The sequence below is a fragment of the Alternaria arborescens genome (genome assembly GCF_004154835.1).
Source record: "Alternaria arborescens strain FERA 675 chromosome Unknown contig_1, whole genome shotgun sequence".
Classification (NCBI taxonomy): domain Eukaryota; kingdom Fungi; phylum Ascomycota; class Dothideomycetes; order Pleosporales; family Pleosporaceae; genus Alternaria; species Alternaria arborescens.
This window is the reverse complement of record NW_021167856.1, coordinates 480,082-506,701: the sequence shown is the minus strand read 5'-3', so window position 1 is coordinate 506,701 and position 26,620 is coordinate 480,082. Positions and strand designations below refer to the sequence as shown.

General features: G+C 50.9%; 12 protein-coding genes across 12 annotated transcripts; 9 read left to right on the top strand and 3 right to left on the bottom strand.

Moving 5' to 3' along the window:
• Positions 1 to 17: 17 nt before the first annotated feature.
• On the bottom strand, positions 18 to 1,506 carry AA0111_g194 (hypothetical protein; the record flags this gene model as incomplete). Its single annotated transcript, XM_028647655.1, has 4 exons — positions 18 to 222; positions 280 to 695; positions 745 to 1,167; positions 1,225 to 1,506. 4 exons carry the CDS (start codon positions 1,504 to 1,506, stop codon positions 18 to 20), a joined length of 1,326 nt encoding a protein of 441 aa, XP_028512296.1.
• A 945-nt stretch (positions 1,507 to 2,451) lies between these two features.
• AA0111_g193 (hypothetical protein) lies at positions 2,452 to 4,224 on the top strand (the record flags this gene model as incomplete). Its single annotated transcript, XM_028647644.1, has 6 exons — positions 2,452 to 2,698; positions 2,753 to 3,005; positions 3,067 to 3,180; positions 3,235 to 3,495; positions 3,548 to 3,915; positions 3,968 to 4,224. 6 exons carry the CDS (start codon positions 2,452 to 2,454, stop codon positions 4,222 to 4,224), a joined length of 1,500 nt encoding a protein of 499 aa, XP_028512289.1.
• A 656-nt stretch (positions 4,225 to 4,880) lies between these two features.
• AA0111_g192 (hypothetical protein) lies at positions 4,881 to 6,643 on the top strand (the record flags this gene model as incomplete). Its single annotated transcript, XM_028647633.1, has 3 exons — positions 4,881 to 5,183; positions 5,233 to 5,491; positions 5,541 to 6,643. The coding sequence occupies 3 exons, from the start codon at positions 4,881 to 4,883 to the stop codon at positions 6,641 to 6,643; spliced, it is 1,665 nt and encodes a 554-aa protein (XP_028512290.1).
• Positions 6,644 to 6,947: 304 nt separating this feature from the next.
• AA0111_g191 (hypothetical protein) lies at positions 6,948 to 7,925 on the top strand (the record flags this gene model as incomplete). The annotated part of the gene is made up of 3 exons (XM_028647622.1): positions 6,948 to 7,119; positions 7,172 to 7,574; positions 7,625 to 7,925. 3 exons carry the CDS (start codon positions 6,948 to 6,950, stop codon positions 7,923 to 7,925), a joined length of 876 nt encoding a protein of 291 aa, XP_028512291.1.
• Positions 7,926 to 8,366: 441 nt separating this feature from the next.
• Positions 8,367 to 11,153, top strand: AA0111_g190 (hypothetical protein; the record flags this gene model as incomplete). The annotated part of the gene is made up of 3 exons (XM_028647611.1): positions 8,367 to 9,154; positions 9,204 to 10,917; positions 10,974 to 11,153. 3 exons carry the CDS (start codon positions 8,367 to 8,369, stop codon positions 11,151 to 11,153), a joined length of 2,682 nt encoding a protein of 893 aa, XP_028512292.1.
• Positions 11,154 to 13,120: 1,967 nt separating this feature from the next.
• AA0111_g189 (hypothetical protein) lies at positions 13,121 to 13,522 on the top strand (the record flags this gene model as incomplete). The annotated part of the gene is made up of 1 exon (XM_028647599.1): positions 13,121 to 13,522. One exon carries the CDS (start codon positions 13,121 to 13,123, stop codon positions 13,520 to 13,522), a length of 402 nt encoding a protein of 133 aa, XP_028511855.1.
• Positions 13,523 to 14,466: 944 nt separating this feature from the next.
• AA0111_g188 (hypothetical protein) lies at positions 14,467 to 15,611 on the top strand (the record flags this gene model as incomplete). The annotated part of the gene is made up of 4 exons (XM_028647588.1): positions 14,467 to 14,720; positions 14,809 to 14,987; positions 15,043 to 15,370; positions 15,422 to 15,611. 4 exons carry the CDS (start codon positions 14,467 to 14,469, stop codon positions 15,609 to 15,611), a joined length of 951 nt encoding a protein of 316 aa, XP_028511854.1.
• A 630-nt stretch (positions 15,612 to 16,241) lies between these two features.
• Positions 16,242 to 16,933, top strand: AA0111_g187 (hypothetical protein; the record flags this gene model as incomplete). The annotated part of the gene is made up of 3 exons (XM_028647577.1): positions 16,242 to 16,335; positions 16,391 to 16,423; positions 16,479 to 16,933. The coding sequence occupies 3 exons, from the start codon at positions 16,242 to 16,244 to the stop codon at positions 16,931 to 16,933; spliced, it is 582 nt and encodes a 193-aa protein (XP_028511863.1).
• A 398-nt stretch (positions 16,934 to 17,331) lies between these two features.
• AA0111_g186 (hypothetical protein) lies at positions 17,332 to 17,931 on the top strand (the record flags this gene model as incomplete). Its single annotated transcript, XM_028647566.1, has 1 exon — positions 17,332 to 17,931. The coding sequence occupies one exon, from the start codon at positions 17,332 to 17,334 to the stop codon at positions 17,929 to 17,931; it is 600 nt and encodes a 199-aa protein (XP_028511862.1).
• Positions 17,932 to 18,361: 430 nt separating this feature from the next.
• Positions 18,362 to 21,314, top strand: AA0111_g185 (hypothetical protein; the record flags this gene model as incomplete). The annotated part of the gene is made up of 7 exons (XM_028647554.1): positions 18,362 to 18,495; positions 18,565 to 19,199; positions 19,246 to 19,783; positions 19,837 to 20,311; positions 20,361 to 20,906; positions 20,957 to 21,103; positions 21,153 to 21,314. 7 exons carry the CDS (start codon positions 18,362 to 18,364, stop codon positions 21,312 to 21,314), a joined length of 2,637 nt encoding a protein of 878 aa, XP_028511861.1.
• Positions 21,315 to 21,979: 665 nt separating this feature from the next.
• On the bottom strand, positions 21,980 to 22,854 carry AA0111_g184 (hypothetical protein; the record flags this gene model as incomplete). The annotated part of the gene is made up of 4 exons (XM_028647543.1): positions 21,980 to 22,087; positions 22,138 to 22,344; positions 22,409 to 22,732; positions 22,795 to 22,854. The coding sequence occupies 4 exons, from the start codon at positions 22,852 to 22,854 to the stop codon at positions 21,980 to 21,982; spliced, it is 699 nt and encodes a 232-aa protein (XP_028511860.1).
• A 551-nt stretch (positions 22,855 to 23,405) lies between these two features.
• AA0111_g183 (hypothetical protein) lies at positions 23,406 to 25,555 on the bottom strand (the record flags this gene model as incomplete). The annotated part of the gene is made up of 3 exons (XM_028647532.1): positions 23,406 to 25,213; positions 25,267 to 25,471; positions 25,523 to 25,555. The coding sequence occupies 3 exons, from the start codon at positions 25,553 to 25,555 to the stop codon at positions 23,406 to 23,408; spliced, it is 2,046 nt and encodes a 681-aa protein (XP_028511859.1).
• Positions 25,556 to 26,620: the final 1,065 nt, after the last annotated feature.

The window sequence follows — 26,620 nt, the reverse complement described above, 5'->3', positions numbered from 1 at the left end:
TACCATCTGAACTGAAACTACAGCTTCGCTCTGGGCGCTTCACCGTCATGGTTCCATCCTGGCATATCCGCTAAATCCTTGGCACGCGCCGCCCTTCGTGACTTCAGCGCGTCGCCAGTGCCTGGGCGCCATCTCCATGCATGTGCTAGGTCATCTGATAATTCACCTTCTAGCAGCTCGACCACATGCTTACCAATGTTAGGTAGAAGCTTGAAGGTGTGACTACACATGGTATTAGCAACGTGTGGAAACGTTCAGTACAACAGAACCAAGACTTACCCACTGTCACCCGTGGCCAGAATAAAGTTCTTCCACTCAGGATGTTCACACATCAACAGTGCTGCATCTGCTGTATCGGTACACCAACACAGATGCCTGTTGAACAGTTCCTTCTCGGTAAATTTGGGCAGAAACGTTGCGATAGCCTTGCGGATACTGACCTCCGAGGCGTCCGGGTAGGTATCTGAAGGGTGTTTTGCGGCAGATCTAGGTACAGAAATAGGTTTTGGAGAAGATGCGCCAAAAGGTTGATGCTGCTTGAAGCGCGTAAAACCCGGAAACTCGTCACAGACTTTGATGACGCCGTGTTCATCGGGCTCGAAGAAGAAGCCCACGTCGCCATTATAGACTACGGGAACGTTCTTGTATTCTGCGGCCTCACTCGGAGACAGTTGAATGTGAGCGTATACCCAGGCCTTTACATGTTAGATGTGCGTGTTTAATGATTGAGTTGCAGCAATATACCTTCGACACACATTGGTCTTGAAGATCAACCAATGTAGGACTCCATGCACCAGCCGCCAAAACCACCTTGTCAGCATAGTATTTTGTTCCGTCAACCGTCTCAACGCCGATACAAACGCCCTCGGCAAGAAGAGGTTGTTTGAAAGAGCCTGCTCCGCCAAAGCCAAACTTGACGCCTTTATCGCGCAGAAATCCGCCGATAGCGTTGATGGCTTTTGCTGCTGCGAGCCATCCGCCGTCTTGGCTAAAGACGGCTTTCCATCCCTTGATCTGTTCGCGATCGAGAAGCGGCATCTTCTCCAGGATCTTATCCTCCGAGTCTAGCCATTCTGTAGTCGCCTCCAGGCCAGCGTTCGCATCAAGCAGGGCCTGGTAAGCTTGTTTGAGATCCGCAAGTCCTTTCTCGCCATGCGCGCAGTCAAGCTATCAGATCCGTTAGCCTTGAGTCTGCTCATACGTTTTTTACGTGTTGTCACTCACCCGCCCGGTCTTGTGAAAGTACTCTTTAAACAAATCGTCTTCTGTCCACATCTGCCTTGCCTCTAAGCTCAGCTGCAAATCCACCTTGTTCCGCAAGCGGATGCCCATGATTTTGTTCAAGTCATTGCCAGCTGATTGGGATGATGGGATCGGGTAAGTGTCCAGAACTGTGATATTCGATGGTGTGTATCCTGTGCGTACAAGATGAAGGGCTGTTGAAGACCCAATGGTACCGCCACCACCCACTACGATGACGGAAGTATTGGCCCTGGTAGGTGCCATGTTGGAGTAACAATGTCTATCACGCTTGGGACTTCTCGCGTACTGGAGTGTCAAAGAGCGATGCCGGAAGTCGTTATCAGTACCGACCCACGATGTTATCCCGCCGGTTAAGTATCGATCAAGGCTGCACACGCCACCAGCGGAATGATACGATGGCGACCCATTTCGCACGCGCCAGATGCGAACTCAGGAAGTTTCGATTGAGTAATTGAGGCCTGCCGTCCCAAGTATCGCCGGCCCTCCTCGCTTGGCGATCCCGACTGTTACAGTGTCCAAACAGGGTTAGGCTGGCGGGCGTCAGTGGTGCGTAAAGCCGCGGCTATCTCTGTTCCCACCCGGCTTGCGCACCGAGCAAATGCTGGTCTTCCTTGATACTTTGCATCGCGATAGCAGAAATGGGTTGATACAGCTGCACTGCGATATCAACAACCCCGAACTGTTACGAGCGCAGTACTCAACCCGCGGAGCATCTTGCGTCTGACTCGCATGCTGTAACCCAAGCGTAGCAACCCGATATCTAAGCCTTGCAAAGCCTACGTTCCATGTCTAGCGCGTGCTTGCCAACCCTTAACTATCCTAGCTTAGAACCTCCACTTTTCCCGACTGTTCGCACTTCCATGTTCAGCCTAGCCTGCATTCTCACCCAGACTGCCCTCTCCCTCGGACACCCGTCTGCCACCGGAGCCATCGACTCCACAAGTCGCTATCAGCTGGACCCATCGGCGGGAACGACTCGCTTTACCCCAGCTTGGGGTAATGTAGGCCCGAAATCCACAGATAAGCCGGGATGCTGGATGCGTGGATAGACGGGAGGTGGGAGATATGTGTGAGGGGATGTGGTATATATAAAGCTCGCGTGCTATGCTTTTGGTTTCACTTCAGCTCGGAGCTCAGCTCACATCTGTCTCTATTCATTTCTGGTTTTTCCAATAAGAGTCTTCTGAGATGTCTAAATTCGACGCTGCCCCTCCAAATACACATGCTGGTGGTAATGACGATGCCCTTCGCACAAAGGGCAGCGATCCGCTCAACGCTCCTCCCACGTATGAGGTAGCCGATGAAAGAGTCAACATGGAAGAGTATGCTAGGACAGTGCCAAGATGGAAGAGAATCTGGCAACACAGTTTGACACAAATGATGTTACTCAGTGTGCAGGCCTTCTGTGGCCCTGCCATGGCTGATGCTATCGCCGGTAAGCTTCCTATCGACGCACCAAATGTAGTGATTTAAGCTAAGAAGGTTTCAGGTCTCGGTGGAGGTGGTCTCGCAACTCCTCAAACCTCGAACATTGCGACGGCTGTCAACTACACAATGCTGGCTGTCTGCTGTGCCCTCGGTGGACCCATTGTTAACAAACTGGGAACAAAGTGGGCATTGGTCATCGGTGCTTGCTCGTTTCCAATTCGAGGCTCTTCATACTATTGCAATTCCAAGTTCGGAAACCAGTGGTACCTGATTTTAGGTGGCTTCTTCACTGGCATTGGCACCGGCACTTGGTAGTAAGTCACTCTGTAAGAATTACATGTAAGCCATACACTAACTTAGTACCTCTGTATTTAGTGTAGCTGAGTCGGGCACCATTATGTCTCTTGCACCATCCGGATCTCGTGGCAAATACTTAGCTCTTTGGATCGTTGCTCGAAACTTGGGGCAGCTAGTCGGCGGTGCTATCAAGTGAGTCTTCTCGATGTGGAATCTACACAGCGATAGCTGACATTCGCCCTACAGTCTGTCGAAAAATCACGAGAAAGGTGTAGTCGGTGGTGTAACACCCGATACATATGTCGCTTTCTTGATTATCGAATGTATGGCCTTGCCCTTTGCCTTCCTCATATCCCCTCTTGAACGAGTCGTACGCTCGGACGGAACGCGTATCCTAGTATCCGAGAAAATCGGCACCAAGATGGAATTCAAACAGATCAAGATAACTATGACCTCAAAGCTGATCCTACTATCTGCTTTCTGGGCTATATGGTCTTTCTTCTACAGGTTCGTCAATCTTGCCAGATACTAACATAAACACTGGCTGATAAGGCGTTAGTGGTACATGGTCCACCTATCTTGGTACCTACTTCAGCGTCCGCGCCCGCGCACTCTCCTCCCTTATCTCGCCTTTCTTCTGCATCGTTGGATGCTTCGGTTTGGGCTTCATACTTGATCTCAAGGGTGTCAGTCAACGACGTCGCGCACAGATCGGTCTCTTCACGGTCGTGCTCCTCAACCTTGGCGTGTACATCTGGTCGATTGTGATGCAAGCTCGTTTCAACAGTAACAACCCCGGAAAGATCGATTGGGACGATTCGTTGTATGCGCGTTCCTTCTTGCCGTACTTCTTTGTTCAAACCACCGGTCCTTTGTCACAGTCGTATATGTACTGGTTGCTGTCTTCTTTTGCAACAGACGCTCAAGGTATGCCTCATTAACTAGTAGCTCTAACAGATCAGAGACTGACAAGATATAGCCAACGTACGCAATGGTGCAGCTTTCCGCTGTCTCGAGGCCATCGGACAAGCCATCTCGTACGGCATGAACACGCAGATCAAGACATCGCCTCTAATCGGATTCTGCGTCACATTCGCGTTGATGGCTCTTGCTCTAGGCCCGATGCTGGTACTGGTAAATTCAACACCAGACCGCATCCCTGCAGATGTGATTGCAGAAGAGCAGTGTCGCCAAGAGAAGAAGATAGACAATGTTGAGGTTGAGACCAAGGTATGAGCCTGGCCAGAGAAATATGGTTCGACGAATTGGGAACGGATCCTTTCAGACAAACACGATATAGACGTGAATACAATATTTGACGTAATTTTGAGCTTGATGTTCTGAAAATTGTGCTCGCAACTCCAAATTCGTCTTTGTCAACGGGGCGTAAGGGAGAAACACGTAGACAAGCTGTAAGCCACTGGTCATCTAGCTGCCTCTCCGTCATCAACGGGGCGTCTTGTATGAAAATGAGCTTCTCCTCTCTATGCATGGCATTATCAAGTGCTGACATGCCATAATGCAAGTTAGATTGTCCTCTACGCTACCTTTTGCCAATACAAGCATACACACACGGCCTGTGTATGAAAGGTCGAAGTAGTTGATGAGCTCAGCACTAGCTGAATGCGGAAGTCACACAATCTCAGATCAAGGTAACACAAACAATCAGAGAAAGACGTACAGAATCGCGTAAGCTGACACGTTTGAGCAGATCAGAAGCTAAGGCTGTGCTTACTGACTTAGCTGGCTATTCTGCCGGTATCTAAACGATGCTGACAATGATTAAATGAGGTGTGAACGATTGAGAGTATATCAAGGTGCATCTGCACCGGAATCTGCGTTCGGAATTTGCTCTATACCATTGCAATTTGTCTTATCTTCAATACAATGTTATGGGTTCTATAGCAGAGAACGGAGTAGAGCATCCTTCGGGCCAACTCATAGTGCACGCTATCGAGGAGAAGGCGAGATGGATACCAAACAACATGTTCATGAGATACGCGTTGGAAGACTGGGAGCAGGACGGTTACAAAACAATTACGTGGAAGCAGTATGCCAACGCCATCGACAAGATGGCTTTCTGGTTTGACGAGCAGCTCAGAAAGGCGGTAGATCGCGAAACGGTTGCTTACTTTGGGCCGAACGATCCCCGATATGCCATCCTGGTACCGGCGATTGCTAAAAATGGACGCAGGGTAAGTGTTGAGTTTCAGAGTGTAAATTTTTGACTGACGACTCTTGTAGTTGCTGGTTCCAGATGGCCGTGTGACCAACGAGGGGCTGGCGGGATTGGTGGCGGTGACCAACTGCAAAGTTTGGCTCTATGCAACAGACGATCCTGCAGGACCATTGGTTAAACCGGAGTCGAGCTTGAAATTATGTGCAGTACCGTCATTGGAGTGGATGCTCGACAATGAAGGGCAGGAGCGCTACCCATATGAGACAACCTTTGAAGAGGCCAAGTGGGATGAGATAGTCATCATCCATACATCCGGCACTACTGGTAAGTCAAGCAGAACGCATTCAAAAGCCACAAGCTTATCTTTCTTCAGGCGATCCTAAACCCATCTTTCATACCAACGGGATGTGGTCCGCGCTGAGAAACGTACCCATACTTAGCCGAAGACACTGGCCTCGAGGCATCGTGTATGAAAGCTGGATCGGAAAGACAGCTCTGAATCCTTGTCCACCGCAATGGGTAGCCGGCCTGCATGCGATGATCATGGCGCCAGTGTTTCTCGATGCTCCATGTGTGATGATGCCCAGAGGCGAAGTTACCCTGACTCCCGCCCTGTTCAAGAAGATTACTTCGATGAACAAGATCGACGGCATGAAGTGTCCGCCCTTTACTATTGCCGGCCTCTACGAAGATCCAGTAACCAGAGACATTTTGAAATCGCTGGAGTTCGTCGTATACATTGGCGCACCCTTGGACCGAGCGATTGGGGACGACCTCTATCAGCACACGCGATTAAGCCCAGTCATCGGATCTACAGAGACTGGAGACCAGATCGATCTACGACCAGCGGATAGGAGCCTTTGGTACACGCACGACTTCGTTCCGGAGAATGGTCATAAGATGGTGCCTTTTGATACGGAGGGCTTAGATAATCTTCACGAGCTTATCCTCGAGAATGCTGTGGATGGTCGTACCAACCCTTTCCAGCTAGCTTTCTGGAACTCAGGACATCGGTACTTGAAGCGTATTGAAACTAAGGAGCTGTACCGACCTGTCAAAGACTCTGACGGTCGCACACGATGGGCATTCTCTGCTCGCAAAGATGACTTGACCAAGCTGGACTGGCTGGCGAAGTTCCATGCCCAGGACATTGAGAGCCGGATTCTGCAACACAAGGAGGTGCAGAACGTGGTGGTGGGCGGAGAGGGTCGTCCTGCGCCGTACGTTATTGTGCAAGTAAAGGAGGGAACATTGGATGAGAAGAGCGAGGCGCAGCTGCTTGATGAGCTGTATGATAGCGTAATTGCTGGCGCCAACAAGAACGATATCGACGAAATCAGGATTCCGAGGGAGACGGTTATGGCCGCGACGAAAGAGAAACCGCTCAAGGTTAATTTCAAGCAAGTGGTGCAGAGGAGGGCTATTGAACAAGACTACCTGGAGGAGATCGAGCAGGCGTATCTGCAGTTACAGTGAGCCAGAAGGACTTCGTTTTGTCTGAATGACACTTGACGCGAAATCTAGCCAACTCTTCTCCGTTGCTTGTTGTTTGATGATGGTGCTTTAAGTCGAGTCAGCCAAACCTAGGAAAGCGCGTCCACGGCAGCCACAAAACGCGCTAGCTGTGAACCTCGGCATATTGAGGTAATGATGTCGGTCGTTGCGGTTGACTTACTCCGCATTTCATGGAAGAGCGTCCATAAACACTGAGCTCTCTTCTTTGGTGAAATTTTTACGGTCCTTAATCTACATTGATAGTACAAGCGATCTCACAAGCATAATGTCCTACTCCAAGCGCATCGACCAGATTGCAGGCCATCTCAACTACCCTAAGGGTATGTTGGCTGGCCAAACTGCCATTATTACAGGTTCTGGACAGGGAATTGGCGCTGAGGCTGCAAAGCTGTTTGCGAAAGAGGGTGCGAAGGTTGTAGTTGCTGATGTAGATGCTAGTGGGTTGATGCAAGTATCTTGAATCTCCAAATACTAGCTAACAGCTCGCAGAGAAAGCGGGCTCTGTAGCCGCAGAGATTAACGAATCTGGTGGCAGCGCCATAGCTGTGGCAGGCGACGTTCTCGACGATGCCTACATCAAGAAGCTCATCTCTGAAGCCGCTGAGTTTGGAGGCGGCAAGATCCACATCATTGTGAACAATGCCGGCTACACATGGGACGGTGTCATCCACAAGATGACGGACAAGCAATGGCACACTATTGTCGACCTGCACGCGACAGCGCCGTTCAAGATTGTGAGGGCTGCAGCACCGTACTTCAGGGTCAAGGACGGCGAGCCCAGGAACATCATCAACATCTCAAGCACAAGTGGCGTAAATGGCAACGCGGGACAGATCAACTACGCGCTGGCCAAGGCAGGTGTTACTGGTATGACCAAGACAATTGCCAAAGAGTATGTCCTTGTCATGTTTCCCCTACTATGTCCCACCTAACAATGTCCAGATGGGGCCCTCAATTCGGCGTGCGCGCAAACACGGTTGCTTTCGGTCATATTCAGACGCGCTTGACGGCGGCGAAGGAGGCTGGCGCCTTCATCACGACACCCGACGGCGAGAAGGTAGCGCTGGGTATACCACAGGCACAGAAGGCGGGTGCTGGTCAGGGCCAGGAGCACATGGACATTCCGCTGAGGAGACCTGGTACGGCGACGGAGGCCGCGAGTGCCGTGTTGGCCGTGGCGAGTCCGCTGTTCAGCTATGTGAACGGAGAGACGATCAAGGTGACTGGAGGCAGGAATATGTAGAGAAAGTGCAAGACTCGTGCGACACTTGGCAAACTCAACTCCCCTCGTAGTTCAAACACTTGTTGTGGTGATGAAGTCGCAAAAGACAGTGGCATGGTTTCAACTACCAAGGATCTTGGACAGGGTCTCGGCGCGCGTGTTCCGCTCCGCTATCCCCAGATGCATCTGCCACCAGTCTGCCGCAACATCCAGACAAGACGTAGCCCCTCGTCGACTTTCTTGTTGCGTGTATTCCTATATTTTGCCGTCACTCCTTAGATCCGTCCACCATGTACATGCGCAATCGATAGCCCATGTCACCAATTACTCTCTGAAGCATCCGCATACCTAGTTACCCATCATTCGCTCTCGCGGACCATTCGCCGCGGGCGAGCACCCCCTCCCACGACTTCGCCCAACCCGTGTACGACGACGCCCCCCCCTCCCTGCCACTAGCTCGCCATGAGCGACGAGAAGCATGGCTACGTCCGCGAGCCATCACCACCGCCCATCCCCACATACGACGAGGCAACCTCGTCGCGCAATGCCCCTGCGCGCCTGGGACCCAACGAGACCAGCGACGATGCCGAGCGGCAAGGCCTGCTGAGCCCGGATGTCCGCGTCCAGTCGGATCCGCGCAGGCGTAATGGATACTACCAGGCTCCTTCAGTGCAGTCGGTAGACGACGATGGCGACTCGGATCTCGGGAGTCCGGTGCGGGAGAGCCAGGACGAGGACCTGCGCCAGACCATGGAGGAGATGGATATCCTGGACCCAGAGGCCGTCGAAGAAGGACGGGCGAGGCGGAACAGATCAAGAGGGAGGTTCTCGAAACGCTTCTACAGTATCAGACATTCACTATCCAGTTGGAACCTGCCCCGGATACCCTGGCCGAGCTGGCGTCCCAACTTCAGCGCCGTGACGGACCATATACCCACCATACCAGAAGAGTACAAGCCAGGATGGTCCATCATTGCGCGACTGTTCGGTCTCATCTTGATCATAATCCTCGTCTACTTTCTGGTCGTCAGCGAGGTGGTGCCCATGGGCGGTGGATTCGGCACCCCGTTCAACCCCGAGTGGGTACGGTCGACGGCCATGGGGAGCGTGGAGAGCTGGAGAATTGAGAAGAATCTCGAGTACATCACAAGCTACGACCACATAGGCGGAACCGAGGGAAGTTACGTGCTGGGCCAGTGGATCGAAGGCAAATTCAAGGACGCACACATGGATACATATACCCATGATGAGTATGCTAGACATCCGAGGCATTGTTGAGCCCCACGCTGACTTGAGCAGATACTACGTATACATGAACTATGCGAACAAGGGCGGCCGGAAAGTCGCCATTGTGGATCCACCGGAGAAGAAATGGGAAGCCAAACTCGAAGAACCGTCCGTCTTCAATCCAGCCAAAGCGCAAACACCCGCCTACCACGCTATGTCCGCGAGTGGGAACGCTACCGGACCTCTGATATACGTCAACTACTGCGACAAGAAAGACTTCAAGCGATTATGGGATAGCGAGGTGGACGTGCAAGGTGCAATCGTGCTTTGCCGATACTACGGCACACAACCGGACCTAGCCATGAAAGTCAAATATGCGCAAGACGCTGGAGTCGCCGGTGTATTGGTATACTCGGACCCAGCAGACGACGGCTTCAAAAAGGGAAATCCCTGGCCGGATGGCAAATGGCGACCTGGTGACAGCGTGCAACGAGGCTCGGTTGCACAGACAAACATGATCATGGGAGATGTCCTTACGCCTGGACGGCCGAGTGTGAAGAAGGTGGAGCGTATGCCGCGAGATAAGAACCCAGCATTACCCAAGATCCCAAGTCTACCACTTTCCTGGAAGGATGCGCAGAAACTCCTCAAGTCGCTCAAGGGCTCAGGCGAGGAGCTGCCGGATGAATGGGTTGGCGGTGTACCGGATGTTGGCGACAAATGGTTCTCTGGTCATCCAAAGACTTCTCCAAAGGTGTTCCTGCAAAACGACCAGGATGAGGTCGAACAACAGCGCATCACCAACGTTTTCGGATCTCTCAAGGGCAGCGAAGACCCCGCCAGCAAGATCGTAATCGGAAACCACCGCGATTCCTGGTGCTTCGGTGCAGCAGACCCGGGCTCTGGCACGGCTGTTATGCTTGAAGTCGTTCGTGTGCTGGGCGAGTTGCGTACTCAGGGGTGGCGACCCCTCCGCACTATCGAGTTTGCTTCCTGGGACGCTGGTGAATACAACAGAATCGGCTCCACAGAGCACGTTGAAGCCAACGTCCAAGCCCTTCGCGATAGCGCTATTGCTTACCTCAATGTCGATGTGGGCGTGACAGGTGACAAACTCTGGGCCAACGGCTCCCCCATCTTCCAACACGCCTGGACGCGCGTGCTCGACCGACTGTCCGATCCCCACGAGAACAAGACTCTAAAAGAACTTTGGGAGACGTCAGACTCTAAGATCGGTAATTTAGGGGCTGGAAGTGATTACGTAGCCTTCCAGTCCATCGTCGGTACCTCCTCGCTCGATTTTGGCTTCACTACTAAAGAAGGCCAATCGAACCCCATCGCGCGCAGCTGCTATGAGACGCTCTCCTGGATGCGCAAATACATCGACCCCTCCTTCTCCTACCATGCGCTGCTCACCCAACTCTGGGTTCTCCTTATCCTCGAGCTTGCCCAAGAGCCCATCATCCCTATGAAGATTGACGACTATGCCCGCTCTTTGCAAGAAGAGGGCCAAAAGCTGTTGGACTGGACTGAGAAAGTGAGCGGTGGTGGAGAGTACGACATTGAGATTTTCCAGCCTCTGGTAGACAGCCTTAGTATGTTCAAGAAGAAGGCAGAGGCGTTTGGGCGTTGGGAACAAACTTGGTATAACCAAGTCTACGCGACTGGTGGCTTTGAGAGCAGTGGTGTCACTATACAAAGAGTCGCGCACAACGGAAGAATTGCGGGTTTTGAGACCGACTTGCTTGATCTTGCAAGGGGCAAAGATGACAAGGGGCCTCATGGTGTAAGTTCCACTCATTCTTTCATAAACATGGCCAACATCGACTGACACACGCATAGCTCCCCAACCGCGACCAATACAAACACGTCATCTTCGCCCCCGATCTTAACAACGGCCTGGAAGCCAGCGTCTTCCCTTTTGCACGCGAGGCAATCGAGAAGAAAGACTGGGACGCCGCTGCCAAAGCGATCAAAAAGACGGCTGATATACTGAACCGCGCGAGCGACAGGCTCGGCTGAAATACGTATATGTGTGTATAGCAGAGTTGCATTTACATGGTGTTTTGGGCGTAATGAAAGAATGGCAACATTGCATCATTGGTTTGGGGGTCCATCTCGTATGTAGTGCTGGGCTTCGGCTTCATATGTTGGTATTATATCGATGTCAATTTTGGTGAACATCACCATCACCATTAGACAATTACGTCTAGTCATCTAGTCTCATATTGTACTATCCATATTAGTTATGCCTTCTTGTGTTGATGGCGCATACAACCCATTCTCTTTCTCGAGTTTCGCATTCTTCCTCCACCACCTCGCTTCTTAAGATTGACAACATACAAGGCGATGATATGACTTCCTCAAGAAGGATTGAAGCATCGTAACGTGTTTCTCTCGACGTCTCTGGTGTCGACTCCGGCCTGGACGATTGGAAGAGAACGCAAGTTTATGAACGCGGTGAAGGCCGGTCTCATCATCCTGATAATTTTTCTTGCATCAAGATAGTGTCAACTCTGGTTGATCTAATGCGTCTGAATGGGCTCTTCCAAGAGAACCTGCTACTTGACAATGCACATATCAAACAATGAGAGCTTTGGGATCATCGAGGAATACTGGTCCCGGATGGTATTTGAACATGGCGCACTGTCGACTCGCAAGTTGTAATATTTAGTGCCGGGAGCCATCTTAGCAATCGGCGATCTAGTGGCGTTCGAACGTTCGATGAACTCTACTGTGCTCTCGGTTAGTCGTCTGCGACAGTGGTTTGGTGGTTAGAACGAATGTCTTCCGTCGCAATCTCTCGTTGTGTGCAGCCGAGAGTTAGTTTTAAGGTTTTGTGATGCTTTTACTACGATGCTTAAGTTTGTTTTGATTGTGGGGTATAAATCTCAAAAGTGCTAGCAGCCCGTTGGAATGGTAGCTGGGTAATCGTAAGAGTAGAGCCAGTGCAAATCTCCACGTTGTGACTGTCCGAAGCGAAGCCTCTGTCCTAGTCGAGAACCGCCGCGGCTGCGACCGAAAAACGTGGAGTCAGCCAGGCGCTAGAAGCACTAGTCGGTGACTAGTTCTTACGTACAGTCCAGCGAAACCTCGGCCGCCCCGACAAGCTCCTCTCACTATGCTGAATAAAGGGCTTCATGCATCGGTTCACCGTTCACCGTTCAGCGGCTCGACTGACACTGCCTCATGAGTTCGAGTGCTTGATGTCAGGCACCGCATCAGCCGGCACATCCACGTAAGACGCCATTCGACTTCCAGACCGAACAAACAGATATCCCCAGCCTGTGAGCAAAACGTATGCAACAACGTTCATCAAGCACCGGTCTAGCATGCCGCTAAGTGATGCGCTGCACAACACACTTCTCGCTTCGAACATAAAGTGAGCCAGTGAAGATGAAAGCGCTCTGAATTCGATACAGCCAGCACGCCCGAAACACCTCATCGCGTTAGCGTTCAGCCTTAGCACCCCTGAGCAAATCAGCCCATGTACTACCAGCACCGCTTGGGATAATCGACTATTTTTACTCGCACATCAGCGAAGCCGGCTGACTAGACAAACAACATGCCCATGACGCCCAGCCTCGTGGCTTGCGTCGTTGGCTTCGGAAAAGATGTAGTGTCGCTGTATCTGCTCGATGGAAAAGCCACCAGCTGAAGTTTTGGCACGATGTGGACGCTTGCCGGCCTAGAATCGCTCGACATGGGAAACTATGCTCGCTCCTTTGCTTGGAGAAACCGACGACAGGTCATGAGACGATTTGTATAAGGAGACCGCTACGCAGCGATGGTGTTGAAATGAACCCACATCTTCGAAGCGCTGCAAACGCACTCACACTCGTTCCATCCTCATTCATTCAGCTCAACCATATACTACTCTAGCTCACTATAGTGACCGTTGTTCAAACTTCCTTCTACTATCGCTATTCTGCTCTGTTGTGTCAACCAACCTCATATTAGCCAACGCCGAGCATCTTCTTTCGATCGCAATGTCCGGACCAGAAAGCAAACTCGGTGGTCTTTCCACCAGCATAGTCGCCGTAATTGCTGTGGGTGGTGTCGCGGGCCTTCTGGCACTCATCGTCGTCGCTGCTATCATTATGGATATACCAAAGCGTATGAAAAAGAAGAAGAACACGGGCATCATGGCAGCGGAAGAGATGGAAAAGAAGAGTATGGATATCGAAGAGAAGCCTATGGGAATCAATGAGATGGGAAAAGGCGCTCCCAAAGTGTTGACAACCCGAACATCGATGAAATCTCCGAGCCAATACTCAAGCACGCAAGTTGATCGGTCAACATCGCCAGAGTGTCAATGCGCACATCCTTCGATAGTAATACATCCGTCGCCAGTATATTCGAGTACCTCGACGTTATCACAAGGTTATTGAAAGCCTGCCATGTACCCCACGAACCTCTTGGATATAACGGTCCGTTTCTACACCATCCGGACCGATTCGGGCTCTCGGACAACTTTTACACCTTTATTCGGCGTTAGCATCTGTGAAGGCTTCACTAAATCCGAGCACATTTTGTTGCCACGAGATTAAGGCGTTGTGTTCGGAAGTATGGTACCTTTGGTCTACATGCTGTATGGAGTTAACGGCTATAAGCGCTGGGCAACACGAAACTGCGAGCCTCGCGCATCAGCCTCTCGCTTGCTCTAGCACTATTATCCAAAGTGCTGTAGTCTAGGCACCAGGTGCACTCTTCTTCTCTAGCACCCGATTCGCCACTGTCATACTGCATCATCATCGTGCCAAATACAGATGGCATAGATTTCAGCTTTGTAAAATCAGTCAGCGTCAGCACTTGTAGTAATGAAGGCTTTGATACCCCTCGCGTAGAAGGATGAAATTATTTGATTGTTGGTCTCTGCCATCTACTGTAGTGTTTCATATCGATGTGCTGCCCAATGTGTATGCTCTTGAAAGGGCAGTTGCTTTCTCTCTTGCGTAGATCTCGTAACAACGACGCGTTAGGGGTAAGGATAGCATGTTGCTAACGCATACTACGACCAGGGCGAAATGTGTTAGGTAATAAGCACTAAGAAACGAGGCCACCGTCATGGCCCACGTTTCATACCTTACCAGTGGAGTAGAGTAGACGCTCTATCGAGGCAGCTGTCGTGGCCATTCCGTTCCAGTGCTACCGCTTACTTTCTACGATAAAGATATGAAAATGTACTCAATCTACATAAATACTCGAGTACCCCTTCCAGACTGAAGGCAGCACCTCTACAGAAACATCCAAAGCTCTTCCTCCTGACCTTTATTGAGCCTGCATTATTCTCATATTATTGCCCATCTCTGCTACATTCAAAACACCGTTCATAATGGCGGACTTCAAACCCTACAGCGAGCAGCCCGAGCTCCATACCAAAGCCCCTTACCGCGCTGCTATGCTCACACAACCTGCAAATCTCAAGCAAGCGCTCAAAGACGCTCAAGCTGATGCGAGTAAGAGTCTCATGGGCATCGCACAAGGCATCCCAAGTACCTTTATGACCAAGTTGATCGCATCCACGAAGCCAGATTTCATCTGGTTCGATGTGGAGCATGGCATGTACAACCGGTTGACATTACACGAGTAAGTTGTCTTGTTAAGATGTTCAACCATGAGATTGTTTTAGGGCTGGGGTATACATGAGAGCATACCGCTGACCGATGCGACACAGTTGCATCCACGCCGCACAGCATCACTCAGAGGGAAAATCAATGGTCATCTGCCGTGTACCAAAACATGACGAAATCAGCCTCACAACAGCACTTGATGCAGGTTGTGCCGGAATCGTCATCCCGCATGTTGAGACCGCCCAAGAAGTCAAGGACTTCATGAAAGAGATGTACTTTGGCGGTACGTCACCCTTTCTTCTCTTCATCTTCCCCATGATACTAAAACGTTTTTCTAGGCGGCAAAGGCCACCGTTCATTCAGTCCCTGGACCTTCACTCCTGGAATGACCCAGTCTCTCTACCCCAACGATGCCTACCAGGTGCAGACAGCGAACAATCACGTCTGTATCATCCCGCAGATCGAATCGGTCAAGGGTGTTGAGAACTGCGAGGAGATTGCTGCAGTAGAAGGCATCTCTGGTCTCATGTTCGGCCCTGGAGATTACATGATTGAGGCTGGTATGGATATCGATGGATTCTTGAAGGGAAACCCTGATCCCAAGTTCTTCGAGGCGATGGGCAAGTTCAATGCTGCGGCCGCCAAGCATGATTTACCTATCTTTGGGTAAGTTTATGGTCCTTTCCGATCTTGAAAAAGGTAGCTAATGATGATCAGTGGTGTGATGGGGGTAGACCAGATACCAATGGCCATTCAGTCAGGTATGCGAGCAATTGCTGTGCAGTTCGATGTCTGGGGCACTACACGACTCTTTGCAAATTCTTTGGAAGAGGGCTGGAAACATGCAAAGAGCTTCGAGGGAAACCCGAAACCGAGTATGGCGGACGGACAGGCGAAGACGCCTTGATAAGTTTGGTCAATGAATGGAGGAGCTCGATTTTCTTGTGTTGTGAGGTAACAGATGAATGTAGCTAGGGAGGTTGTACTCCTAACCCCACAATGAGTAATGATAGACTGAACATCTGATGCAGTTCGCAGTCAGCTGTGTTACCTTCGCGAGTTGTTGCTGTGCCGCTGTCGCCACTGTTGATGGATTTCGGAAGACGCGAGAGGAGGAACCGATATAGCGTAGGGATAAATCCGACTTTACCGTAGTGCAAGGCAGAAATCCTGGAAGTGATCATTGTTGCACACCCCAAAGAGGACATTGATTTTCCTGCCACATTAGGCGTCCGGTTGAAGGCCACCTTAACGAGGCTGTGTGCGTACTTGGCACTCTGAGAGTTTGCCAATCAGCTCTACTGGTGCGCGGAGCGTTTCCTGGACTCTATGAGCTATACTCGAAAGAGCTAGCTGGGTGCTACTCACCATGAGAAGGATGGACATAGCCTTGTGATGCCATCGCCTGGCGGTGATATAAGTAGAACAATTCGATCGTCTTGCGAATATTGGTAGTGCCTACCGACATTCCCTTTGATACAGTATCAATTTGCATGCGTTGGTGCAAATTTGCATATCAAGATATCACTTCCTCATCATGTCCTTCCCAACTTCAATAAATCTTGACAACTGCGAACAAGACTCATCCAACAAATACATTTGCAGCACGTCTGCTCCGAACAGTAACTACGGTTAGTACATCTCGAGGTCTTGTCTCACGTTCGAATACCTAATTCTGGATACTAGAAAATGCAAAGAACGATGCGCAAAGCGCCTTCGGTAAGTTCATCTTTACAGCATTGAAACGGTCCAGTCCGACTGACTACTGATAAAGACAATGCCGTGAAAGCGCAGCAGAGAACAATTGGCATAGGCGTGGGGGTTGGAGTAGGACTGTTTCTCCTTTTCGCTGGCCTGGCTATCTGGGCGTTCCGACGGCATAGCAAGAAGCGAACGCGACAAATAAACGAACAGGCACAGACACAGGCGAGTGTGCTACAGCCGAAGATGTCACAGACGAACCCGCCGCAACCGTGGATAGGTCAGCGAGATGAAGTGGACGGGCTAGCATATAGGACTGAGGTTGAGGCTCAAGACAAACCGCACCAGTACCAGCCATACCAGGCCCAGGAGATGAATGCGAACCCATACGGTAGTCAGTTCCAAGGTGGTCCGATATTAGAAGCGCAAGGAACACATGATGCTCAGGAGATGCCGTTGAGCTATAAGCACCATCCGCCGCAGGAAATGCCAGGAGGCACACAGGACAGGGGTGTTGAGAGGCGATGAGTTAGTTCGTGTTGCAATGCCAGGATTTCATCTCACATCAGCGTTCTGATGTAAGGGTGCGACATTTTGACTGATAACAACATGCTTCGGATAGAGCGGACAGTTCCAAACTATGTGGTTAGTAGTAGAGGTTTTGGATGGTTCCAGCCGGTCGCCTCCACGTCGCGTCAAATGTGGCCCGTGCGTTACCAGCCATCACCCAACCACCACATTTCCAGCCTCCGAGAAATTACGCAACACAACGGCAGCTACTATGGATCTAATAAACGGATACCTACATCGCAGTTCCCACTCTGTTCTCTGCCAGCGCATACCAACACCGAACCCGTGCTCAACACGTGTACACGACTATCAACGGCGCCGGACAGTCAATAAGCCTCTTTGATACTTTCAAGACCATGCTTCTCAACCCCCGAACTCTGGCTCTGGCCGCGCTTTTCTCCACACTGGTCACTGGTCGGCCTTTTGACTCACCAAAACCACTCGACATTGGTCGACGCGACAAGAGCTATTCGGTTGTCAATGTTGGTGGAGATTCATCAACTCCAGTGCCTGCGACAGCCACTTCGGTGATTGAGACGACAAAGACTGTCGAAGTCGTCGGTCCGGGAGCAACAGTCACTCAGGAAGTTACTGCAACTGTCATCAAGCCTCAGCCGGCGCCAGCACCGACAACCAGCTGCAGCTCGAGCAGCGCATCGAAGTCTTCGTCTTCGTCAACACCCGCTCCGACAACGACGTCGACGTCGACTCCGGGAGGATCTTCATCAATTCCCAATCCGTCGGTACCTTCATCAACATCCATCGCAACATCAACCATCTCAAGCTCGTTCTCTAGTAGCATCTCGACACCAATCGAGACGCCGAAGCCAATATTCGTTACCGTCACAATATCGAAGGACGATGGTCCTACCGAGTACTATGACGATGGCATGTGGCACACCTACTACCGCATCAAAACGTTCGAGGCTGCCGCAGTGGTCACGGCGGCCCCGTAGCCGGCTTCACGAGCTTGTTCTCTCACACCCCACGGGAAGGCATTATCCCGAGGTGCGTTGAATGGAGCCTTCATTCTCTTCTCTCGCTTGGGCGGTGGACTGGTCCGATCCGCCTGTTCTTTTCTTCTACTGTGTTTTACGATATATACGAGTAATGGTTGGAAGCCATCATATGATGGCGAGGATTTGAAGCATGATGACTAGACGCGTCTGTGAGACGAGCACACATGTACAATTAGATTAGATAATAGATTCATGAACAAGCGCAAGTTTTGAAATGGAAGAGTGATGGCTAGACTAGTGATGACGCAGCTCGAAGGGGAAGCTCCCATCCCTGCTGGCTTGGCGAACGGTTACGCCCAAGGCGGCGGTGCCTATCCACCACGACCAGCTCTCCACAACCCCGGACGATCCGCTTCTCTCGCACACAATGGCGTCGCCGCCCCCCGTAGAAGACCAAGCTCGTCTGCTCGAAGATGCCCTCGCCGTGGTGCGCCAGCAGACGATGCTCATGCGGCGGTGTCTCGAGACGCCGGGCAAGTTGATGGATGCGCTCAAGTGCAGGTACGCGTGTGACGTGATATGAGGGCTGTTCTGGCTATGCGCTGTAGTGCTAATGACTCCAATGCACAGCTCGACACTTGTTTCCGAACTTCGGACCAGCAGCCTCGGCCCGAAGCAGTACTACGAGCTCTACATGGCCGTCTTCGATGCCCTGCGCCATCTCGCTGTCTACCTCCGCGAGAACCACCCCGTAAATCACCTCGCCGATCTCTACGAACTCGTCCAGTATGCCGGAAATATCATCCCCCGCCTGTACCTCATGGTCACTGTCGGGACCGTCTACATGGCTATTGAGGATGCGCCTGTTAAGGAGATTATGAAGGACATGATGGAGATGAGTCGCGGAGTCCAACACCCTATCCGTGGTCTATTTTTGCGGTACTACCTTGCGGGTCAAGCACGCGACTGCCTTCCATCTGGCGACAGCGAGGGGCCCGAGGGCAATCTCCAGGACTCCATCAGCTTCATCTTGACAAACTTCGTCGAGATGAACAAGCTGTGGGTGCGACTACAACATCAGGGACATTCGAGAGAGCGCGAACAGCGTACCAAAGAGCGCCAGGAACTGCAACTTCTCGTGGGAAGTAACCTGGTCAGACTCAGCCAATTGGTTGACTTGGAGAACTACAAGAAGATCTTGAACCCGTTGCTAGAGCAGATTGTACAATGTCGGGATGTTCTAGCGCAAGAATACCTACTGGAGGGTATGTCTCAAACTGTGGACACGCGGAGACCGCTAACATGCAGCAGTTGTCACACAGGTTTTCCCTGACGAATTCCACCTACACACGCTCGATCAGTTCCTCTCTGCCGTTGCGCGTTTGAACCCACATGTAAACGTTAAAGCCATTGTCGTGGGCCTCATGGACCGATTGTCGTCGTATGCGCAAAGAGAAGCCGAGTCCGAAAGCCCAGAACAGCGCAAGAAGACGGAAGAAGAGTCTATAGCACAGCTCATGGAACAAATGCGGATAGCAAAGGAGAAGAAGGCGGCCGAACCAGAGCCAGCGCCAGCGCAGCAGAATGGAGACGCACCAGAGACTTCGGAGACGGAACCAAGCACAGAAGAGGCTTCCGAAGAACCCCCCAAACCAACGGATACCTCTGCTGAGACTGAAGAAAACCAAGCGACCGAGACAGATGGTGATATCGAGAAGAGGCGCGGTATACCCAACAACGTCAAGCTGTTCGAGATCTTTCACGAACAGGTACAGACGCTGGTTAAGATGCAGCGGTTGCCAATACAGGACACAATCGGATTACTGGTGTCGCTGGCAAACCTCGCCTTGTATGTTCTACAAATATTTACGATGACAACGACGACTGTGCTAATTCTACTAGAAACATATATCCCGAAAGACTCGATTACATTGACCAAGTCCTTACCTTTGCAAACCAAAAGGTCGCCGAATACCAAAACAGCGCCGACCTACACTCACAAGCCACCCAAAGCCAGATCCTCAGCCTCCTCCTTTCGCCGATCAAGACCTACATCTCTCTCTTCACCGCGCTCGCGTTACCGAACTTCATCCCTCTTCTACATTCACAACCGTACCCGACTCGGAGAGCAGTTGCTGGCGAAGTCGCAAGGAGTCTGATGCGGAATCAGACCTTCATTGCATCTGTAGAGAATCTCGAAAGTGTGCTGGAGATTCTCAAGGTCCTCATTCGCGAAGGCATCCAACAAGCCCAAGGATACCCAGGTGGACCAATCCAAAGACGAGCACAGGAGACAGAAGAGACAATAGAAGAGCAAGGATGGCTAGCGCGGATAGTACATCTCATCCGTGGCAAGGACAACGATACCCAATTCAAGGTGAGTAAAATTAATGTTCAACCAGGATGCACACTAACAGCTCTCTCAGCTCCTCCAAGCTGCGCGCAAGTCTTTTGCCGAAGGCAACGAGCGTGTCAAATACACATCCCCGGCCATTATCACAGCATCACTCAAGCTCGCACGTCAATACAAGAAGCGCGAACATTTCGAAGACAACTGGCAATCGCAGTCATCAGCTCTTTACAAGTTCATGCACAATACCCTATCGACACTGTACACCCGCGTTACAGGTTCCGCAGATCTCTCGCTCCGCCTCTTCATCGCCTGCGGTCAAGTAGCAGACCAGAACGGTTTTGAAGAGGTCGCGTACGAGTTCTTCGCGCAAGCATTTACAATATATGAGGAAGCGATTAGTGATTCAAGAGCGCAGTTCCAGGCTGTGTGCGTCATTGCGAGTGGCCTACACACAACGAGGAACTTTGGCAAGGAGAACTACGACACCTTGATTACAAAGTGCGCGTTGCATGGAAGCAAGCTACTCAAGAAGCCAGATCAATGTCGTGCGGTATACCTTGCAAGTCACCTGTGGTGGGCGACTGAGATCAGGGCGTTGGGCGAAGAGGATCCAAAGAACGTGAGCGAAATCAATTCTACTCTTGACAAGATTGATGCTGACAAGTATAGCTCTATCGCGATGGCAAGCGTGTGCTTGAGTGCTTACAGCGTGCTCTCCGCGTGGCCGATGCATGCATGGACGCTGCGGTCTCTGTTGAGCTGTTTGTTGAGATACTCAACAGATATGTCTACTACTTCGACCAAGAGAACGACGCTGTAAGTTGCACTCTTCTCCTTTCATATGAATGTCACTAACAACGAGCAGGTCACAACGAAGTACCTCAACGGCCTCATCGAGCTCATCCACTCAAACTTACAATCCAACGAGAATGCTTCCTCGCTTGAGAACCCAAGGAAACACTTTCAGCGTACTCTGGATTACATAGCGAGTCGAGAGTACGAAGGCGTGGTCACGGCACCGAAGTAATGTTTGTAGGAAAAGGAGACGCGGTGCCTATTTTGAGTTGGAACTCCTTGTACGACTACATGTACATGGATATTGCACGCTCGTATACCAAGTACATAGCATGGGAAAATCGAGAATGTTAATGAAGTCGAATGTGTTGTAGTGTGAACGCGTCTGTGCTGATATCTTCATAACCGCTTGCAAGGAGAATAGTGACGATCAGCTTAATCGCAACTAGCCAAGTCTATCATCAGCACACGTCAGAAGAGGAACGAAAGTGAGAATGTGTTGGTGCTAGTGCATTTACAGGTTGTCAGACTCTGTCAAATTTCATGTCCTCTTATCTTTGCATTAACAATCCGTTTTCGATCTTCCAAAAGGAGCAAGTGTTTGATGTATGAACATGCATGCATTCTGTCCTTCCCAAAAATAAAGGTAAGGCGATGGCGCCGTTGCCTGAATCTTGACTTTACAGTGGGACATGTGAAAGAGAGGACAGCATTTTATATGACAGATATTGTATAGTTAAGAGTAAGACAAGTAAGAAACCTACTTGCGCCAGTTCATTCCCAGGAGGAGAGCGCCATAGACTTCATATGAGCTTGACGTCCCATGTCGTGTACGCTTTGAGCCTCTAACTTTCCCACGACTTCTCCGAATTACGAAGTTCTAGTTCCTCTACAGAACTAAGACATGGTCATGTCAGGCAGCTTTCCCTTGTAAAACTCGGAACGCCCCTCGTAGTCGAAATCCAATCCGACACATCCAAACTCGACCATTTTCTTATCGAAGTTCTGGTACGTGTACTCGATGAACATGTCAATACCCACATCGTAGTTAGTACAAGCTCTATCAGATTCACATTTTGGGAGGACTCACCACACCCAGCACCACCGGCGGTCCAAATCTCCGCACCATCGAAGCAACCCCTATCAACGACCCACCTGCGATCTACCCACTCCGTACCCGGAAACATCTTGCTCGCCACGTCCAACATGACCCTATTTGTAGTAGCTTTCTTCCCCTGCAACACCCCACTCCTTGCCAACCACTGCAGATTTGAAAATACGAAGTCAGTGTATGTCTCACATGCATTTCGTATAGGCACAACTTACCATGGCTCCCGTACATGTCGTTAGAATGACTTTGGTCTGCTTACTTGCCTCCTTCAAGAACGACAGGCTCTCTTCTTTGACAGTAGCTGGGTTTGGGCCACCGAGGAGCAGGATATCGAGATCGCGTGGAGCAGTCGCATAGGTGTGCGTGGGACGCACGTACATGTCTGGTGTGACATGGGCGGAATCCATGGAGGAAGAAATATAGAGAAAGTCCATGGGGATGGCATGGGGCACCATGGAAGCGAACTGCGGATTCATAGCTGCGATCAGATTGATGGTTTGGGGAGTCAAGTTGCCGAGGAGGTCAAGGCCCGCAAGGTCCTATATATGGGGTGTACAAAGTCAGTGTATATCTCTGGTACCTCTGCAACAGAGACACCCACGGTCATTTGAGTTTCTTCGTAGAGGACGCCGACGCGGATGGGAGTCTTAGTGGGGCACATCTTAGTGATATTGGGAGATTTGGATTATGGTCAAAGTTCGTGGGGTTATTGGTGGTTCGAAATATTGGTCATTGTCTTCAAGCACTTTATAAAACTTCGATTGTACGCAACGGATGTCCTGATGCATCCCGCTCCGCTTGTAGTGGCATGTAGATCCACGCATCATTTTCATCCTTCAGTGCTTTGGTGCACTTCCAGATTGTATATACTGTCACGAACGAATAGTGGCTGCAAGAATGTTGTTGCCTGAAATGTGAGGTGGAGACAAAGAACCGGAGCGGATATGAAAATAACGCCGTGCCGCTTAGGCAACAGGTAATGGGAGTTTGATTGTATAAAACTAGACGCCTAAGAGACTTAAATAGGAAATTCTCAGATCTGAGTTGTAGGTATGTACAAGAAGGAAAACGTTCGATAGGGAACGGTGTATGGACCACTGTATGCGTAGCGCACCATAGGTGCAATTTGCCAGAGGCACCAGTCAAGTGTCGATATACAATGGATAAGCATTAGAGATTAATGAAAGTCATAATTTCGTGGGCACCGCTGCATCAATACCTGAGCGGCGTTTCTGAGCTGAAACGACGGAATTCCTCCCTCGCCAATTCTCGCTCTCTTGCATCGGAGCTCGTGGAGCTATTATCAGAACTGTACTTTGAACTTGTCTGTCGTGTCATCATGTAGGGAGCGGGTGTGACAGGAGCGAAAGGGGTGACAGGAGTCTTGGGCGTCTTGTGTTCCTCCGATCCTGCGACTGAGGCAGCACGTGTTCGCTGGAGCGATGCGTCTACGATTCGAGTAGAATCGCTGCTCATGTGGTTGAGTAGTGAGATAATCTCTAGACTGGGACTTCTTGCCGGACTGGGGCGGTGAGGAGGTCTGATCGACGACTCCGTAGGCCTTTGAATTGGAATTTCGGGTATCTTTTCGACAGCAGGGGTTCTTCGGACCCCCTGAGAGTTGGCGCTATTCGCGCGACTGCGAATGACCTCTTTCTGTGGAAAGGTAACTCGCTTGCGGGCATTTCGAGACGGTGAGCGACCATCGTTTGTAGAGGGTAGAGTCGGCGTATAAACCTGAACTGGAGACTTTCGATGTGATCTTGAAGGTGGTGTCGCAAGGCTAGATTTTGGTCTTTCACTATTCATCTCCAACTTTGCTAGGGCGTCGGTCACCGCATCACCTACGTCTATCTCGTTTAACTGGTGATGCTCAAGTTCGTAGGTCTCTCGTTGTGGTGTAGCTCGGCGCGAGGGTGGATTTGTATGCTCCAAAACGGAGCTTGCATTCGGCGGTGGGGTAGAAGCTGGCAATGGCCACTCGGCGGGAAGCTCAGGAACTGGAGGCACGTTGGCTTCGGCGCGCGGAGTCTTGTCATTTAGCGTCGATTTAGATGAGGTCGCGAATGAAATGGTGGTATGCCGACTTCTCGAAGAATCGCCCGAGAGGCGCTTGACTTTCCAGCTGCCTGTCTTGTCATCCACTTCTAGTGTGGAGTGAGGGTATTGCAGCGAATCAGCTAGTGTTTGTGTATCCTCGAACACTGAGGACTGATATCTGTGCAATGTCTGGGTTGAGTCGTTCGGTTGCAGCATTGAAATAGGAAGTACGGGCGCTGGGAGAGGTAGATTCTTCTCGTTCTCGTCGTGCAGGTCGATACGACTTCTAGAATAGTCGCCTGACTTTCTTGCTCCGTTTGGCACATAGAAGCGTAGGTCGACACGGACTACAGCGAACATGATGATGACGAGGATCTCAGTAACGAAGTTGAAGCAGTAGAAGCTTCCCTTGCTCAAGTACCATGGCAACTCGACAATGCCGCGCTGAACATCGACCAATGGAATTGCAGGAATCCAAGCCAATACGCATCGGAATATCTGTCCAATAGAGAGGAGGGACACCGAGATGAGTAGGATGGTGATGTTATATCTCAGTCGGCCAGCACCAAACTTGTCAATTTCTGTTCGTGGGATGAGGAGAGAGACGCCGACGAGAATAGCTGGTGCGACGCAGAATATGGTGAAATACGTCTGCGCAATGACGAACAAAACGTGGAAGGCATCGAGTTTACTTTGGTTGCGCGTAAAGAACTGCCATATCTGGCTGACAATGAGCATGAGCAGTGTAGCTACCAGCACGACAAGCCCGCCTCTGTGGAAGATGCGGTACGGTGTTGACCATCCTAGACGTGCGTGTTGGGCGCGGACAACGCGTTGGACGAAGAACCAGTTCACACCGTACAAGATGATGGTACCGATGTAGACGAAGATGTTCGCTGCGATAGCAAGACCGACATTCCTAGGATAGTTGGACCATGCTATCCGCAAGGACATTGTAATGACTCGAATCTTGCAGAGACCTGCGGCATGTTAGTCGCCGCCATACCAATCGGAGGGTGTGGTGGGAGTATACCAAGAATAGCGCCATTGAATATGAACTTATGCCCTCGACCCTTGTTGCCCTTCAGAATCTTGATGTGGATGATACCAAACATGAGGTATAGGATAAGTAAAACGACTGAGATAGGCACATCAGGCACGATCATAGGTGTTCCACCCAAGCCGGCATTCAGAGGTGCATACGGGGGGCCTCGTCCAGCTTGCCCAGATGCTCCAGCCTGGGTATGGTTAGTTATGCGTAGCAGGTGGCTGAAGTTGACATCACTCACTGGAGGACCCTGGGTTCCTTGCTGCGAAGACATCTTTGCCTGTTTGATGTTCGACGTATGAAACGTTTGCTGCAGAGGAGGTTGGAGAGGACCAAAAAGCTCCACGTTGGAGGCGGGAAAGAGGTGGTGTATATCAGGTTCTACGACCACTCGACTGCTGCGGTCTAGACGATAGTATGCATCGCTTAGGGCAGGGCACCAGTAGGTCCAGATAAGCAAACTAGATGACGAGTATGCAGTCAAGATTCCATGTCTGCTTCTAATTGGATGGGCAATGGTTCCATATGGTGTGCGCGGCCTATCCGCAGCCGTGCTTAGATGTGGGCAGCATAACGCCTTCACTAAATCGGGGTGCCGGCTTCTTCGGAGAGTGGATACTTACCGCACCCGTGGTACGCGAGCGATCTTTCCACTGATCTAACACTTTGCTATTCTCAACGCATAGTATGCTTTTTCTCGTCGGGTCTCCTGTCTATGGTGTCCAGGAGCTGCCACATCTTGCGGTATGCAAGACATGCTATTCTTGAATAAGAGTATTGCCTGAGTCTCAGTGTAGTCTGCTGTGCCTCAATAAGGCGCCTCTATGTTGACGTTATCGAATGCTGATGGTAGTACCGGGTCTCCTCAGCGATGCCGGAGATCTGCAACAGTCCCTTCCTGAGTGGAGGATCGGCGAAAACGTCAAACGAGCTCCGACCAGATGAACCCAAAACGGACCACTATCTGGGGCACGGTGGTGGATGATGCGTGTATCGGGTGTTTTGCAGAATAAAAGACCGATTGTGCTTTTATCCTGAAATAGAAGTTGCATGTGAAACTGTAGAGGTAATCGAAGAAAGATGGTGCCGCCCTTGCATGAAGGACCGGATTAGGATGTTCCCCCTGTTGTCGAGCCAGGGGGAATGGAGTTGTAGTTTGTCAGGTGGGCAATGGTTGTCCTGAGGTGTCGTGTATGGCTGATGGCAGCTACCCCAGATTTTCGGCGCGGTGAAACTTGTCGGAACCTTGGAATGAGGTCGGAACTTGACTTTACGTCATGCCCAACAATAACGTGTGCCACATGCAATCCGGTCAATGCTTCGTTCAAACCCTGTGGTA